The 18,729-nt window shown below is 41.7% G+C and overlaps 1 protein-coding gene across 1 annotated transcript in view; it reads right to left on the bottom strand.

The window, feature by feature from the left end:
* The window catches only part of stac (SH3 and cysteine rich domain), a 29,629-nt gene extending 12,212 nt beyond the window's left edge, over positions 1-17,417 (bottom strand). Inside the window, exons 1-6 of the mRNA XM_071523765.1 lie at positions 17,304-17,417; positions 15,724-15,756; positions 13,371-13,704; positions 4,409-4,542; positions 394-475; positions 24-130 (exon numbers count right to left, since the gene is read on the bottom strand). Coding sequence (XP_071379866.1) covers positions 24-130; positions 394-475; positions 4,409-4,542; positions 13,371-13,704; positions 15,724-15,756; positions 17,304-17,417 — 804 coding nt within the window. The remainder of the gene's footprint in view (positions 1-23; positions 131-393; positions 476-4,408; positions 4,543-13,370; positions 13,705-15,723; positions 15,757-17,303) is intronic.
* Positions 17,418-18,729: the final 1,312 nt, after the last annotated feature.

Genomic DNA, 18,729 nt, shown 5'->3' with positions numbered 1-18,729 from the left:
AGATGATACTCAGTTGTCCTTACCGAGTTTCTGTGAGGAGACTCGGAGCCACTGGCCCTCTTGGCCTTTTGTGCCAGCGACGTCCCGAACCTCAGCGCCTCGTACACCGGGTCCACCTTGTTGCCACAGGCTTGAGAAGAGAATAACACAAGAGGCACGATAAAAGCCACGGCACCCTGATCACAAACAACTGCTGTTTAGCTGTCAGGATGGCCGAGCGGTGATGTAGAATACTATAAAAACAGGTAGCACTTAACGCAAATCTTATAAAGCAGCTGAGCTGGAAAAGTGGACCTGGAGTAGTGGAATAGAATTTGCTGCCCACTTCAGTGCACCCCATCCCACAGAGCTGACAGTTAACTGTATTATGAAGATTAAGACAGATGTCCTCACCAATGGGCATGACTTCCTTGATGCACCCGAACTGTTCCTGGATCAGCAGCGGGGAGCTGTAGTAGCGCCGAAAGCCTTTTGGCTGAGGAGGAGGGGGGGGGGGGGAATGGAAGAGGAGAAAGAGAGAGAGAGGTGATAGACGTTAGAGTGAGAGATGAATCAACATGCAGCACCACAGACAGCACGGCACCTTCACATTAAAATACATAACCCTGTTTCGTCTTCCATCTTTGCTTTTCCAAATCGAATTGACTTTGCACTGCTAAACTTCCGCTACACTGACCATGGGACTGCTCCTCTAGCCTGCAATGCTACACACAGAAAAATAAAGGTGCGAACTGGAACCGAAAATAGCCATAGAAGAACTATTTCTGGTTCCACAAAGAACATTTTCAGATAAATAACCAAACCCCTCCATTATTGTCCAATTGCAAATGAGACTGTACAAAGGCAGATAAACAAAAACACAATGCAGGTGTCTAAGCAAAGGAGTGCAGAAATGGATCTTTAAAGAACCTTGGTCTGAAAGGTTCTTTGTGGAACCAGAGATGGTTTTTCTATGTCATCACTCCGAAGAACCATTGTCGGTTCCAGTTCGCACCTTTATTTTTCTGTGTGTACATCACTGCTTGGATGCATCACAACAAGTTCAGTCATATTCCACCCAGCAGACTATAACTTAATCTGTCCCAGGCTAGCCACTATGCATAAAAGCATCAGATGAATTCCTAAAATATAAACTAAAATGTCTCCTGAATCGTGGTTTTGTGCCTTTCTTTGCCTTGTACCTTGAGCAACATCTCTACTGCTATCCATATTTCTTCTTGTAAACGGTCAATTATAGATTTAATCTCCTAACAAGCAGGAGTAGAAAATGTCACGTAATTGTATTGTCTTTCAGCAGCTGTACATATTGATTGAGGCTGAGCTGGCGCAGAGCCTTGGGCCAGGCTTGAAACTGGAGACGTGGAGTCATGGACTTAATTTACCTGCCTGTCATGTCCTCCTCCCGCCTCCCAAGTTCAAGTAAGGACAGACCTTCAAACATTTATAATTTATCTATCCATGCCTGTAGTCAAAGTCCTCCGCTCAATCAATACCTCCCCATCGGGTTTGACTCCTTCTTATATACAGATATAAAGACAGAAGAGTGAAATTCTCCTCTCTCCCTGCAGAGAGGACGTCGTCTGCAGCACAGAGGGTAATGATTAATGTAAGTTGTGCTTATGAAATATGTACAGCACAACACTTTTTTGTATTTTCTCTGTTTTTGATCTGTGGGAGAAGTCTTGGATAAACAGTCACATAATGTTCATAACCCATCTACTGATAAGACACTGTGATATTTGTGGCATGACACACACAAGATGAATGTACCTCAATTACAACAACAGCTTTAATTCTACATTGTATGTTTGGGCCAACACACACACTCCCAGAATAGGCTCTTCTCTGTTTGTTTACATTTGATATATTCAAGTGCACAGTAGGTGCAATCTGCATCGCTAATCAGTCCTGATTAATTCCCTGTTTGACACAACCCGTGATGAGACGGCTAAAATAAGCAACTCTAGAGCTCTTCAAGCCGCTCTCAAGAACTGAGATGTCAGACTTTCAGGGGCAAACTCATTAAGGAAAAGGTTAAAAGAGACATGCTTGTCGTGAGCCCATCTGGTTCATTTGGCCACACACAGAAGACAGCACAGCGCTGCCAGCGAGTGGGACTTCAATTGCCACACTCTGATGTTGTTGTGACAGCAGCGTTTAAGGAGTGCTTGGAAAATATAAAAATATCATTCTTGACATCTAATATTCTACAGTCGGTTATTGACAAAGTAAATCATAACATATCTGAGTCAGCTCTTGGCGTGTAGCTGTGCAATCTGAGTAATATCAGTGGAGTTATGTGTGATGTAGTGAAATAGCTGAACGACAACAAAGGCTTATTTTTTATATCACTGCTGGTTTTTAGTCATTGTTAGAAGCATTCAAACTTACTGAAGCAGTGATAATAAACTGGTTTCAGCATTTATAAAGAAGCAAAACATGAGGTAATTTTATTTCTCTGCCAAAGCTTTCTCTGGCCAAGAGAAATAAGCATGGCCAGAGAAGTACAAGTGTCCAAGTTTAGAGCAACCCTAATTTAGAGCTGCACTCCACTGGGGAAACTTCCCTTTTTATGCCTGACCCCTCAACCTCATTTTCCACTCCTGAAAGCCGATCATATCTCCAAGAGAGCCTCATCTTCAAGGCATCTAATGGAAAGCAATGGGAAAAGGGAGAGAAAGCGCATTCCTTGTGTCGTGTATCCTGTGTGAAATCTCAGGGAACATGATTCAGTTCAGAGACACACAATGAAATCTACAGGAATTGTCAGCAAATCTTCATCATTTCCAATCATTCCCTTCATTCTTACGCACTAACATAGACTCGTCCCACGTTATTCCAATTTCCTTCAAAAAAAATCCCAACAAAACCTTGTAGAAGACTGTAGAAGAACATGGTAGGCATTCCTAGTGGAAATGACACATAATGTGACTACAAACCACAAACACAGTGCTGCCATTTCTCTCTCTCCTACTCTCTCTCTCTCTCTCTCTCTCTCTTCCCCCTTCTGTGTGGGATGTGTGTGTGAATGACTAAAGAGTCCCAGTTCAGTCATGACTGCCAGTTTTCTGGACTGCTATAGAAGACGGCAAAATGATGAATGTGTCTTGGCACAGGCTTCCATGAGTGTGACCAAACCCTCCCCTGGAAAAACACCCTGCCCACCCCAAACCCAGTGGGCCAACTCCACAGCTAAACGCTCTCATCATAATGCAGAAGCACAGACATGGTGATGTGATGATGATGATGACGATGACGATGACGATGACGATGACAGAATAACTCCCAATTTCAATAACCATCACCCAATAATGGCCCCCAGACAGCGTGTTCTTGGGACAGAATGAAATATATATTTAGCAATGATGAGTAGGTTTGATCTCTCAATTTCCGGTTTTTAATATTCGTCGCTGTCAGGTGAAAACCTTGCATCTCCAAAAATGTCAAATGTCTTTGTTTTTAGCTCGACCACCATGCATTTTTGAGTTTATCTAATGGGTTTTGAAAAGGTTTCATAAGAACAACAGGTGGGAGATTTTTCTCAACCATTAGAGGAGCATGTAATCCTTCAATCGAAGTGAATCACAAGGTTTTCACATGACAACGGTGATATGCTGGTAGCAACAGGAGACCATTAGGACCACAATTATTCAGTATAACTAGCAATATCACCAACTTTTCCGTTTTTGTATCACTCATTTTTTTACAATCCTATTACCTCTCTCAGTGATATGAATACTGGAATTAAATAATTCATAATTTGATTATTATCCCAAATATAATTTTGTTCCCTGTTTAACTGACCCTGCAAGAACAAAGGATGACTTGCATGTTAAACAAAAGAGGTCAGAGACGACACATCATAACACATCTAATATTGCTATGTATGATATTTTCAACAGTGGTATGAAGGTGCCTCGGGGTAATCATATTGATCCTGATTAATGGTTTATGCTGACGGAAGCACAGCGGAACTTGCTGGGGGTGAGGAAGTCAGCATGTTGGTGCTACATTACTATTATCTAACAGAACAGAAAGACAGAGCGATGATATAACGATGATGAGGATGATGACGAAGATGCAGATCACAGATGTACCAGCACACTCACACATAGGAGAGAGTGTGATTTCTGAATAAGCGCATTCTGGTGAAAAACAGTCATACAGCCAAGTCTAATGTGTCTGTTTTTTATTAACTATGATACATGATGACATCAATTATAGGTCTATTTCCAGAGATTACAATCTCCCATACTACTGTCTCCTGTCCATAACATTGTTTCTTCTTCATGTGTGTCAGTTTGTTGTCAATATGTCTCTGCACAAATTTCACCGGGACAAATTCCTGTACATTTACTGTACCTGCCGATTGATGTGTTTGTGTTTGCGATCCTGATCCAGCTCTTACCAGTTTGCCCATGCAGCGCTGCTGCCCCACGCCATTCTCACATTTGTGGTGGAGGCTCATCTTGCAGGCTTTGCAGCGCAGGCCGTGCTTCGCCGTGTTCCCCGCCAGGAACACCACATGCTTGGCTGTGGTACCTGATACACGCACAGAAAACAGGCAACATGGTCAAGTCCGCTTTTTATCCATGGTAAAATCAGTCAAGTTAGGAACTGGACTTGAATGGTATTCCTGAGTGAGGCACAAATTCCACGTAAAAAGGCAGAATAAGAAAACTTTTCAATGGAAAATATTGTTCAGGACCCCACTGACAGCTTGTATAACATGTAATATTCATTCATTCATTCATTCATTGACTTTCCCCGCTTACTCCTTTTCAGGGTCACAGAGGGGGTGGGAGACTATCCCAGCATGCATTTGGTGGAACATGTCATATGATACATGGAATATATTAGCCATTGGTATAATTTAGCCCAAACGCAACAGTGTATAGGATGTGTATACTTCTGCACACCTGAATTTAACTGAATCTAATGCCCAGGTACCCACGAATAGAATACTTTGGAGGGATCTCAGACTAAAATCCTAAATACAAAAAAGATCAATGGGTGCACACAGACCTTTGCAAATGAAAGTGGATCTCACTTAATCCAATACTCCTCAAAAGCCTGTCTCTGCTTTTTCACGTCCACCTTCCCACCACACCCCGGCGCAGTATAATTTAATCTGCAACAAAGGAAGTCCGCCAGCCTCAGAACTGATTCCTTCATGTGAATCAGCTTCTACGTGCTGCTGCACCTTTTACCCATTGATATCTGACGCACAGATGCTGGAACAAATGAGGATTAATCTGCTTTATTTGTGAACCAAAGTTATGCAAAACTGCAACTGCAATCAGTCTGTGTGTGTGTGTGTGTGTGTGTGCGTTTGGGGGTATAGGAGTGTGAATGAGTAACAAATGAGCGGATAGTGAGAAACAGAGAGAAGGACAGACGAACAAACAGAGGGATGGACAAACAGCCATGGCACAAAAAAAAGGAATAGAGAAAATGCGAAAGCTAATCTTGTTTGGGTGGAGATGTGAGCAGTAAAGAGAAAGGTGTTGGCAGAGAAGAAAGCCCACATGGCGACAATAGCAGATGTTCTGTACCATGTTTTTGTCTCACAGCAGCTGATTCCAATACAATGAAGGGCACTGAGCTGGGACTTGATTACTTTGTGTGTGTGTGTGTAAGAGAGCGAGAAAGAGAACGATAGAGCCAGAGAGAAAGAGTAGGTAGGTCTGTGGTTAATACTGGCATGTAGAGAGGGAGTGTAAAGCTTAGCAGAAGACTCCCACAGTCTGAGTCCACCCACAGGATCTAACCACTGGTCAGTGTTGACCTGTGACCCCACTGCTAATGTCACTCCAGGGACAATCAAACTTTCCCTTGTTTATCTCAGGGATTTAATTAAATAAAGCTCGTCAATCAAACTAAATAAACAGGTGAATAGGGTGGAGCTCAACCTCTGATACACATGGCAAGTTTAGCTGCCTTTTAAACATTTAAAAGATGCTGATATTACTGTCTTATCCCCAAAGCATTAGACTCATTACACACTGATAACCCTAACCATCAAGGTTTTCTTGGTGTATATAATTTAAGAAACAATCCGACTAAACCAGCAAAAATAGTAAAGTGTCCAGTGTAAGAATGTAGCGGCTAACAGAAAATATTTTTTTTTTTTATGAGAAACGTCAAGCTGAAAATTATTGCTCCACATCATAATAGAATCATGTTCCTAATTAGCTTGACAGAAAATGGTGCTTACTAACAACAACAGTGTAGCGCTTGACAGCATTACTTCCCATTCCACATTAATAAAAAAAAAAAAAGGGCAGTGTTACCAAGTCACAGTGCTGTTATTAGTCGTAGTCTGGCAGCTCTGCTCCTCCAGCTCTTTATTGATTAATCAATGAGCACGTGCCCCGCTCGGGCCGTGACTCTTTGTGTGAGCGTGTGAAAATGTGGACATGCAAAGGATTCATCGATCTACTTCTCTCACTGGGCACCAGCGCACAGCGAGTACATAAGATACGCTTTGTCCAAGTTCCATCACTGTAGCTTGTCATGTTATTTTTTTCCATGTTGTCACCTGACAAGGCTGTACGCTTAGGTCAGATTGTATATGGATTACTGTTCATTGTGGATGGGCACTGCAGCGAGCCAGTTTCATCATAGAAAAAGAATGCAAAGGGATGTCAGACAGCGTTTAGGTCCAGATGGTCTGCATAATACATTATGATGAGCAGGGGGAGCGGGGTCAGCGAGGAGAGGTGATACTCTACTGTAAATATGAAACCAAGCAGGGCACCGGTTCCCCGAACAAGACAGCAAACATGAATCCCCTCATGTGTAGTCAACTTCACCAAAGAAAAACAAATCTCTGCTTGTTCCACACGTGCTGTAATATGAACTTCTGTCACGAGTCGGTTATCTGGAGCGAGGCTGCCGCGTCGGGAACTTGAACCTGAATAATAGGAGGAAAACTGGGTCTTGTGTTGCTTGACTGAGTCTCACTGCCACAGAGTTAGTGATATTGAGATGGAAACCAGTGAAATGTGATCCAGGTCCAGACCAGGAGCGGTCAGTCACAGATCACAACGACAACAACGGCAGCAGCAACCACAACAGAGTGACTGCAAGCCACAGCTGATCCGTACACACACACCTGTACAGGTGTTTAGGTCGAGCTAAATCAGGTCGATTAATTATGTTGTTTAATACAGTGGTTCTCAACCTTTGTGGCTTGTGCTAGAGGCTGAAAACTATTCAGAATTTATAAGAAAAAAAGCAAAAATTTGAGAAAATCTGAAAAAATACACTTGATAATCAATTTGTATAATAGAAATATGTTTTTTTCCCTATCCCATATATCCCAAAATTATCTTGCAACCTCCTGGGGGTCCCGAGCCCCAGGTTGTGAACCACTGGCTTAATAGACCGTATTAACAAGCACTTCAATCCCTGGTGTTTGTTTTCCGTCTACCTTCTGTTACAGGTCAGCATACGATTTCTCTACGGGACCTTTAACACTTCCCGTCTCTAGTCCCTTCTCTCCGGCTGGACAGGGGGGCAGGAAGCAAATGAAACCCTTGTCAAGCGATTGTTGATTGGGGTTTGGGGTTGTTTGAGCTGACCGACTGCAGCAACACTGGGGAATAATGTGACGCCTCCATGTTAACTCGTAACAGCTAGGAAGGGAACAAACCGCTGTGTTTGAGCAGGCAGGCACATTTTTTTTCCACTCAAATTCTTCGTCTCTCTCTCTCTCTCTCTCGCATACTTTCTCAGTTTCTCCCTTCCTTTTTCCAGTATTCCTCTCCCTCTCTATCTCTCCCATACAAACACGGCACCAACTCTCTATACGACGCCCACACATTGATCCATTAAGCCGCCGCTCTTACTTCACGCCTCCTAATTTCCTGCGCAAATAACCTTCATCGTGACAAAGGCTCTCCCTCCTCTTCTTCTACGCTCCCCGTCTTCCCCTTCAAAACACTAACCCGAGAAACTCTCTTTGGTTTATTTGCAAACTTTAATTAGTTTTCCCCTTAGGCATTTGATCCGTCGCCACTGAAAACACCATTTCCCCATCTGGAGAATAAAGGAAATGGGGCCTTCACTGCTCAATAAAATGCTATGGATGAATAAGGTGATATATATGTCTAATTGTACGTATTTATGAAATAACGTGTAGATAGATAGATAGATAGATAGATAGTAGGGATGGGACGATATGCTAATCTTATGATGAATCACGGGTTCACGATTCGATACAACCACAATACGATGTAAAAAAATAAAAGTCCAATGACAACAAAGTCTGACGGCAGAATTATGTTTATTTCTGAGCCACAAATCTTTCTGGCAATGGCACTGGCTTGCTAGAATGTAAACAACAATTTAAAAATGTTATTACAAAGCGCAAATAATATAATTTGGATGGAGAGTTTGTGAAATTGTGATGGTCAAGCTGTCTCATTTGTGATTACTACAGCAGAATAAAATGGAGCTAATATCGCGATTCATTTTCTGCCCCATGATATGTATTGTCACATTTTTGTATTGCGATATATTGAATTTTTTTTAGATAGACAGATGCTCCTGTCCAGTCCTGTTCTTGCAATGGATGGAGATAAAGGCAATGGCACAGATTAATGCATAAAAGATTAATATAGCTGAACATTTTCTTTATCTACCCATCTACAACAGGGGTGTTGAGGGTAAAGAAGAACATGAGCTATTTTTGGTAGCATCTGATTCATAAATGTTCAACTCACTTGGAGCACTGAGGCCTAACTCTGCCCTGCAGAGACGTCTGCTCACCCTGCATCTGCTAATCCCTGCCCAAACATCTGGGAGTTTGGAAGACCAATTACATTTGTAACTGATGCCATTCATACCGTCCTGTGTGGCTTTTTCTGGCAAAATGACAATTTGAAATAAACCTTTTCCTTATCACAGGATGTCTCAGAAAAACAGCTATCTGTAGTGTGCAGTCAAGGCTTTAACTAGAATATGTCATATCCTGAACAGATGCAGCAGTGATGTAACGTCTCACATGGTCGCACACTGTATCCCAACAGCCCTGCAAAAAAAAAAAAAAAAAACCTGCATCTCCAAAAATGTCACTTTTCTTCAACTTTTCTTGAACTGACTCTCTCCAGCTGACATTTTCCCCCATGTAGTTTGACATTTTATAATGCACTCTCAATGGTTTAATGGTTTGTGAGACATTTTCAACACGTGGCAGACAGTGTCAGCTGTCAATTATAATGTTAAAATGGAGTATGAATAGAAATGCAACGTCTTTACAGGCAACGGCGATCATATCCTGCGTGTGTGTGTGTGTGTGTGTGTGTATTTGTATTTGTAGAGTGAGGGGGAGAGAGAGTGTACATATGTGTTGCGCGCATGTGTGTGTGTGTGTGTAAGAGGTGCCATATAGGATGCAATTGAAACTTTTCCTTACGAATAGACATAGTTTACATACAAGAGATGTTTACACATTTCAATGCAATGAAATATTCGCATACGCTACTGACACACACATAGTATCTTACATTGCTGCATGTTCCATCTGCACTATGTACTGTAAGAAAAATACATCAGTTACAAGGCAGATACAGTAAAATCCTTTGAGCTCTGCATATGGAATTTTTCTTTTTTACATTAAATAGTAACGTAAAAGCTGCCCAAGGAATTATTAGCTCTTTCAACTCTGCACCGTAAATTATATTTCACCCTCTATCAACCACAGATAACTCTCCCATTCATTCTCCAGCATAAAGTTGGACGTTTATTTAATAAGCCATTTGCAGCAAGGGCCTGCAATCAATATCCCGGCATCAGCCAGTATTCAGTCAGAGCATTTTTATGTACTGGTGAAACGAAACCACATCCCTCCGCCCTCCTCAAGAAGGACACCTGCTTTAATGAACAAAAGCTACATACTGCACACAGCATTCAACCCATGTAATGAATTAAAACGCTATTTTCCAGAATGGTGGAGCAGAATAAACGCAAAGAGCAACCTTGGTAGAAATAGCTGAAGGTTCACACTGAATAGGCTTCTTAGTTAAGTTGGACGGTTCTTATGATTAAGTGCTTGTTTGTTCATTTAACCACTGTTAATCTTTACTCTTATTTTGGAGATTTAAAATGATTCTGATGTGTGATAGTGTAGTCTCACAATAAGACAGTAAGACAATGTACTGTTTGATTAGTTCATGGGTTTAGAGAATCTTTCTGCTCAAACTGGAGCAGAAGTACAACTTTATAAATCCAGAAATCTGTCAGTGAGGGATGACACAACGCTCTTTACATTAAAACACAATGTAATCAAAAGGTAGACAAACTTAACAAGATGATACTAATTCCACCACTATAGTTGTTCTAACTTGTATGAATAAATTTGATGCTATTGTGCTTATACAGTATGTGGAGCAGATGGTGAGTCAACCTACACTGACACCTTAGATTACTGTACTTTTCATTTTAGTTTTCTTACATGCAAAGAGTTCCACGTAGAACCATGCAGACAAGTTTCCCCATGAAAAAGGGTTTTGTAGTCGCTCTTATAAGGACGCCCAAAAATCAGGAAGGGCTGAAATCCCCATAAAGACACAAAGTAGAACTATAATCTACAGTGAAGAGAGAGGATGAGTAAATAGGAAATATCCAAGTTAAGTAATTAAATCTTTACAGTCCTGCACACAAGAAGACAAAAACCTCAATGTTTATTGGCATTCATTGAAACTGGCGTAGGTCTCTACTCTTCCCATGTTGGATTACAATAATCAGTGATTTACATAATAAAACTATTACATTGCTCTCATCAACCCACTCCTGACCTTGCTGCTCCCTTTTGGATTTGACAATAATTCTGCTTGCAATTTCCCAAATCAATTAAATACAGCATATGAGTTAATCTCATATATCCAGTGGTTCAGTTACATTTTGTCACAAGAACAAATAAACGCCTACAGATGAATGGAAATAAGCTCTGTGCTCTATTGAATTTTTACAAATTAAGTTTGCTCAGCCTTCATCTACAGTAAATCTGATGAATGAGTCAGAAATCACTATAATCTAATTCAGCCTATTTCATTATGGATGACTCATTAATTTTACGCAGACCTTTATGTAATAAACCGTCTTTCTCTAGGAACAAGGTGGGCGTTTAATATTTGTAGTCTACCCCTCATAATATTAGCATATTGCTGTTCATCATCAATCATTGATTAGCTGTGCCTCTGTATACAGTGGATCAAACATACATACAGTATTTATGGCCCTTATAATGCCTTTTAACTTCGCTTAAACACTGAAAATGACAAAAATTGATTAGTGAAATTAATGGATTGTATTTCATTTTATTTATCCAAAGATCATTCTATTTTTTCTTAAGTTTCCAGCAGTGTATTTCCACTGTATTTTTCAGTAACACAGTCTTTGCTGTTAACAGGTCTGGTGTGCAGCAGATGTTGTTTCTGGATGACGTTGCCAGGTCAGGTAATGGAACTATATGGAACTACGCTCTCTATGTAGCAATTTCTAATGAATGGCCATTAGTATTGTAGAAACATGATATGCTTGCACTGGCAGTTTCAGTCCCCGACACCCCAACTCCCTCCCCCGCCACCATCTCTCTCTCTCTCTCCCTCTCTCTCTCGGTCTCTCTCTCTGCTGCTCTATGACTCTGGGATACTGAATCAGACTTTGACAGCAACATAGCATCTACTGCTCTGCTCATTACAGACACGTACACACACACACACACACACACACACACACACACAAAACCCACCCACCGTCCTCTCCCTCCCTCTCTCTCTCTCCCTCTCTCTGCTCTCCGCTGCTGACCACAATGTGTTCTCATTAAAGCTGAACAAATGAGGAGGAGCGCAACATCTTTTTTTATGAGTGGCCAGAGGGAGAAGCACCAATCACAGGCCAGGCAGGCCTGACATTACACTTCTATTACCCAGAGACCACCAGAGGGCCATTCAAAACTTCAGCCGCTGGACTTGCTTCACTGGCCAGACCACATAAAACAAAGTTGTAAGTGTGAACAAGTACAGTCATGAACAAGTAATAAATAAATAAATAAATATGTTTGGTGTTAGAGTGAACTATACTATAGGTTTACTTTAGTAGCTGATATTTTGTGCCACTATTCAATATCTTTAAACTTGTCAAGGTGGAAAAGTCTCTGAAACAGCATTTAGACCATCATGGGACACTAAAACGCTCCATTGAAGCCCATAGTAATGAAATTCTTTTAGGTGGATTAGCAGCTCCTTAAAGCAGGATCACCTACTGCACCTATTCAATGGTAGGGGAAACTGTGACATTCTTTACTACTTTAAATGAAGAATTAATTTACAAAATCATTATTGGAAAATTAAATAAATGCAATGTGCAAAGAAAATCAAATCTCCTTACAGGTTTGAAGGACTTTTTTTTACCAGGTTAGTGATATATTGATATATTGGTCTAACCCTAGAGCATATACATGTTTGCATGAAACATTGTGCATACACTGACAATATATTGTGTACCTACCTACATTCCCACCAGCCTATACTATACTTCTCTAATACTCGTCTGATTATTTTAATCTGCTACCAGACTGGGTGTCAGTGTCTTGTGGAGCAGATGGTTTGTGCCGCACTGGTCACTATGGTGCAGGACAGGCTCTGGTATATAAAGACTCAGCGGTCCCTCGGTGCGGACGGCTAACAAGGAGGGGGGCAGCCAGGGAAACTGGAACATCTGCCGAGGGGAGGACAGGTAGCGGAGCTGGCACTGGCTCTCCTGCCTCCACCGGCTATCAGACACACAATCAGACCCTCGCAGACAGATGGAGCGACCCGGCTCGGCAGCGTGGCGTTGCTGCCGGGCTCGCGTCAGGCGTCAGTTGGTCAAGTTGGCTGCTCAGAGCGTCGTCTGCCTATTTGTCCGTCTGTCTCTCTGTGTCTCGGGTCTACATGGCTTTCTCGGATCACTGCAAGTCATTATCTAGTGTTTAGCATAATAATGACAGGACACCCTATACAGTAGAAAACACTGGTGAGAGTATAACCTCTCACGTCCTGCTGTCCTTCTGCCATATGCGCATATCTCCGCACATTCATTAGACTCTGCAATTAAAGTGAATCTGTCATTCTGATGACATTAAAGAAAGAAAAAGCTCCACTGTCTACTGAACTTTCCAATTAGAGTGTCTTTATTGAGAACAATGGTTCAGTACTGGAACCTTCATCGGGTGATATTTCAAAATCGCTGAGACGCTGTTCTCAATGAAGATGCTCTAATTGCAAAGTTCAGTAGACAGTTTTTCTCTTTCGATATTCTCATTCCTCTGACATCGCGATTTACTCATGCGCGGGAAGGAAGGGAGGCGTCATCAACCGTACCTACGATCATGTGGTTGCAGACGTCGCAGAAGGTGGGCTTCTTGAAGATGTGCTCCATGAAGCAGTGTCCCGCCGAGTCTAGCTGGAGCGGGTTGCGCGACGGGGAGCGCGACGAAGGAGGAGGGGCGCAGGGGATGGCCGGAGGGACCGGTGGGATGGGCAGGTTGGTGGAGTGCGGCGGGGCCATCCCGATGCTGCAGAGATGGCCCGTGCTGCTGCTCACATCGGACAGCAGCTCCGTCTTGTTGTCGCTGCTGGTTCGGAAGAAGTTGTCGGCGCTCTTGCTGCGGATGCTCTTGGTCTTGAAGGACAAGGAGCGCTTCAGTCTCTGCAGCTGGAAGAGGAGAGAGAGGAGAGAAGGAGTCGAAGGAGCAAGGGAGAAAAAAGAGAAAAAGACAGAATAGAGGGATGTAGGATGAGAGAATAAATGAAGAGAGAGAATAAACAAAGTATAAGTGACAAAAAACTCTGCAAGACAGACAGGAGAGAGTGAAATGTGAAGTGAATCAATTCCTGTAATAAGTTACTTGAATTGCTAGCTTTCAGAGCCTCTGGTTAAAATCATCACCTAAATGTCTTAGGCAATGCTTCATTTCCTTTGTTTCCAGCTAACTCTATTCCTGCTGTACAGCAGCGGCCGATAAAAAGACCATTGCTAGGGGCAACTTGTCATTGTTCAGTGGAAAACCTTAGAGGTTCCCCACCTGGAAGGTAATGTAATTTCCGAGGTTAGAGCGATGCATCACATTAGAACTATTTCTAACACGCTGGGATGCAATGTCTGGCTGCGGCCTCCATCAATCTCATTAGGGTCCTTTTTATAAAAAACGCTATTTATAAAGCTACACCAGTGACAACTCCTAATTTACCCTCTTAGTGTGTGCTTCCTCTTCTGTGTTGGAACCCAGGTAATTTTAGACTCAATTATGCAATAACAAATCTCCCAGCTACTATAATGTCATTTTATGGTGCTGGTTTCTGTCCAGTCTGTGCCTGGAGATATCTGATTGAAGAAACAGATCTTTATGTTTTTAAGTAATTGATGAGTAGGGAAAGAACTCCTAATGATCCATTATGTCCTATTACACAGCAGGGGCCTGCCTAATTGGAAATAAACACCTGGGCGGATTTACTCTTGTTCTGCCAGTTGCTCAAGGTTGATCCGTCCTCTCCCTGAACATGATATTGACAATGGCTTTTAAGTTCATTAACTACAGAGCATTAGCTATACACACACACACACACACACACACACACACACACACACACACACACATACTCATGCTTGCTGATATACACACACATATGCCTGCATATGCACACACATGAATACACAGACGCACAGACTTAACAGTTGATGTGTTACTGTTTGACAGATATTCTTATCAAATTAGTTAATTAAACGGAGATATTCAAAGGTGAATTAACATTATGTATGTTGTTTGCTATGGATATTTTGTATGACATGCATGAGCACATTTTTCAGAGCGCTTAATACATCATTGCAGTTATGGAGGCACCATTGCATGCATGTGAGTGTTTGGGATGATGAAGATCTATTGATTCTACGGGTCAATCTGGAAACAATCAATTTGGACCCCTCCTCTTCTCTACCACTACCACCCACACTCAGGAGGGCACACACACACACACACAAACATGCAGTAACATAAACATACAAACACACATATATTCTCCTCTCGCAAGTCTTTCATACATCCTAAACAGCAAAAGAGCAGAGTGGTGAAAAAATACAGTTGGCTCTAGATCACTTACTTATATCTATAGTATCAGATACTGTATAGCTGTGTGCACATTTTGTGTGTGTTGTACTTATCTACAAAGACTACAGTGGCAAAAGGGTACAATGCTCCTTTCCTCAAGGCTGAAACTCAACACTTGAGTTTGATATGCTTCAGGGAAAACGAACGCTCAGAGAGAAATCAGACAGCAGTGTGAGGGATTGTGTGCATGCATCTGAGAGCTCATGCTGTTGTTGATGGCACCGAATCTATCAGCTATGTTCTGTCATTAAGCAGGGAGGGTTAATGGGAATCGGAGAGGTAATGCAGAAAAAGCCTAATTTGCCCACAACACTAACATGAATCATATAAATGTATCGGTGCAGCTTACAGTAAACAGGCCTCGGAACAAAGCGTATCCTCTGGAAGTTACAGGGTGATGATCGATTTCATCTTAAATTTACGGTGTGCGACATTCATCTCAGTGGGTGACTTATAAAAGTTGTAATGCGAAACAACTTTTATCTTCATGTACATGCAGGTATGCTGTTATGATGAGCTGAAATCAGCAGTACGCTACTAGTTTGCACAAGAGTGGAGCTGTTCCTCACCTTGCGCTTGTGATGTTCAGGCCTCACAGTATTCTTAAAGGAGGAATAAAAACACAAACAGTATAATGGCAGACAGCCTAAATTTTTGGCTTTTCTTACTGTGTATTGCTTATACTATATCTACTTATTCAGTCTTAAAACTACAGGCAAAATCAAACACTTTCCTGTTTTTTTGTTTTGTTTTCTGAGGTCATCTACTACTAACATCCCAAGATATTGAAAGCGGGTGAGGTTGTTTGCCAGAAGCCTTAAAATTCAGTGAAACATCAGCCAGGAGTCTCTTGAAATAGCAGCTAATAACCCAGTGACCACATCTGCCAACGTAAGAGGCCAGGAGCGTTAAAGACACAAAGAAAGGAAAGAGGAAACTTAACTAACTGTCCGACAAAATAATGCAGATGTAAAAACGTAAACACTTTCTCTCTTTGTTATTTTAAAAAAGAACAAACGGATGTGTGAGTCTCATCTGTCCCGCTGCCACACAGGAGCTTTGGGGGAAGCAAGGGAGAGTGGCTGTAACCATCTACTACCATGATGACTAGTCCAATATTTCACTGCTAATTGTAGTAGTCTGGGCAACATGTGACCCACATAGATGGCACTGGACTACAAAACGCCTGTGGCAGCCTGGATCTCTACCACACAGCCTAGTTTTGTCTGCCAGCCAGTAAAATGCACATCCCATATGCCTCCTTCTTATTAATATTCTCATAATATCAATGCCCAATTGCTTTGTTTGACACTACAGTACACTAACATGATATAAAGCTATACAACAAGTATAAGACATACAATAAATTCCATTCCCATCAGGCTATATTGGGTAGCAGCTAATTAAGGCTGCAATTAAGACTATTAATACATTGCTTAGGCTATATTCTGCTGATGTAGCCTACATTTCTGAGCTGAACTGAAATACCACAAGGCCTAATGAACTGAACTGAGATAACTGTCACTTACCAGATCTTCCCTAAAGAAAAATCACTGTCATATATCTATAAAATTCATATAGGGACCCAGAGGGTGTGTGTGGTGCTCATTAGTGACTATATAGTGACTATCTTTATCTATATTTTATGGTAATTTAATAGGTATCATTATATTATTCCTATAATATTCCCATACACGGACTTACCGTGTGTCTGTGGTACCACAAACCCAGTTTACAATGACCTTATAACATATATATGCTATTTTTGATCTAATATGGTATTACTATAGGATTTTCTGTGGTAGGCCTATAGTTTTTTGACAAATTTTTTAAAGTTTTGCTGTGACGTCGGTAGCGTATAGTATGCTCCTTAGATTTATTAGGCTACAAGAGTTATTTTTGAGGCTGACGAGTGCATGGGTAAGTACTAAACATATAGTGACAGTGTCAAAAAGGGGCATGTTGTAAGTTTGGTCGAACCAAAGTAAACAGCTGACCGTTGATTTTGTCGATTTTAGTTCAATTTTTAAGATTATAGAAATTTGCTTCCCCCCCCCCTCTATTAATAGGAGTTGGATTGGTGCAGAAAGCGATCACACAGTGTATCCGGGCTAATGCTAAATAAGAAATAAAGACAGGACAGCCCTACCTTGGTTTCCTGCTGGCTGACGCTTATCGCCGGGGACTGGGGCGTCTCGTTCTGGTCCCGCTCGTCCTCTTTGCCCCCACTTTCGTCCTGAATCATGTTGGCCGGTGGGATCATCCTCTCTGTCCGGGATCTCAAGAACTGTTGCTCTGCAGACTTTGCGTTCTCCCCGAAAATGTCTACATCGTTGCCATGCCTCTGTGGTCACCGTGACCCGAGGATAAGAGAAGTCATCCAGATCCACTGCTGCTGCGAAGAAGAGGAGAGCCGAGTCTCATCCACCGACAGGAAAAAGAGAAGAAGAAGAAGTAGAAGAAGAAGGAGAAGAAGAAGGAAAAAACGACACAAGACAACTTCAAGCGGCTGGGAAAGTAGTGTTGCTTCTTGTCAAATCTCAAGTTCAAAGTCGGTCGAGTTGAGCTTCAAACTGTTTTGTCCGTCTAAAGGAGACTTTTGCGTGTGTCGTGTCGTGCGTAATGCTGCCAAGACCTCTCCATGTCCATGCTGTGCGCCGTGCGCCTCACACTGCCAGCACTCATGCAAATGGGCGGAGAGCTGCTTGGCAGGCGACTAGGGAGGGAAGGAAGGATGGGGAAGGAGGAGGAATATTACACAACGTTGGGGAATCAGAGATCCCTCCTTCTTTAATGTGTCGGTATCAGTATGAGATAGCCAAGTCTCTGCCTTGCCCACATTCAGATGGGAGTAAGATACACTACAACAAATGTCTATAAACAAGTTCTTTAATCTAGTGTTGTCTTACTTTTCTTAAAGGAAGTAAAAAAAAAAAATGTACCAGTGTGATTACATAATGTCACCTGTTTCATATCTCCACTGCAAATCAACTTATTATAAGAATTTTCTTGAACTTATTCACTTAGGCTATTTGAAGCAAAATACGATTTTGAGACTAAATTACTTTTTAAGACAGACATTCTTTTCTTTATTAAAAACACAGTTTTGTTATTTCTTATACTGAAACACTGTTTCACCACCAAAATGAGACAAATAATGCTTGACAAAGTATACAAAGAAAAGGACTATGCCTACTATTTGATTTATACCAAATATTCCTATTCAGTGACATAAAAGGATTAAGCTACTGTATTTCTCTCTCTCTCTCTCTCTCTCTCTCTCTCTCTCTCTCTGTCACCCTGTGTGTCTCATATCTGAAACGACCCAGTACCTTAAGTATGATGCATCGTCATAAGACCCTTTCCTCATGACTGGACGATAAATTTCACCCTGCCAGGTACTGAGGTCTCTGTAATTGCCCTGTGACTCCTCGGCTCCAAGAGACATCTATTCTAAATAGATTTGATGGTACACTTTCGAGCAATTGGACCAAACCCCATGAGATCTGGGATAATTAATATGTGCTCTAAAATGTATTTCTGTTGAAATCTATTTGTCTAGCTTTTCTAGAGAG

The sequence above is a fragment of the Centroberyx affinis genome, unplaced genomic scaffold (genome assembly GCF_046629955.1).
Source record: "Centroberyx affinis isolate AG114_WGS23_722 - 3 ecotype Tasmania unplaced genomic scaffold, CSIRO-AGI_Caff_v1 ptg001111l_1, whole genome shotgun sequence".
NCBI classification, from domain to species: domain Eukaryota; kingdom Metazoa; phylum Chordata; class Actinopteri; order Beryciformes; family Berycidae; genus Centroberyx; species Centroberyx affinis.
The sequence above is the reverse complement of the archived record's forward strand: the minus strand, read 5'-3'. Positions and strand labels throughout refer to the sequence as shown.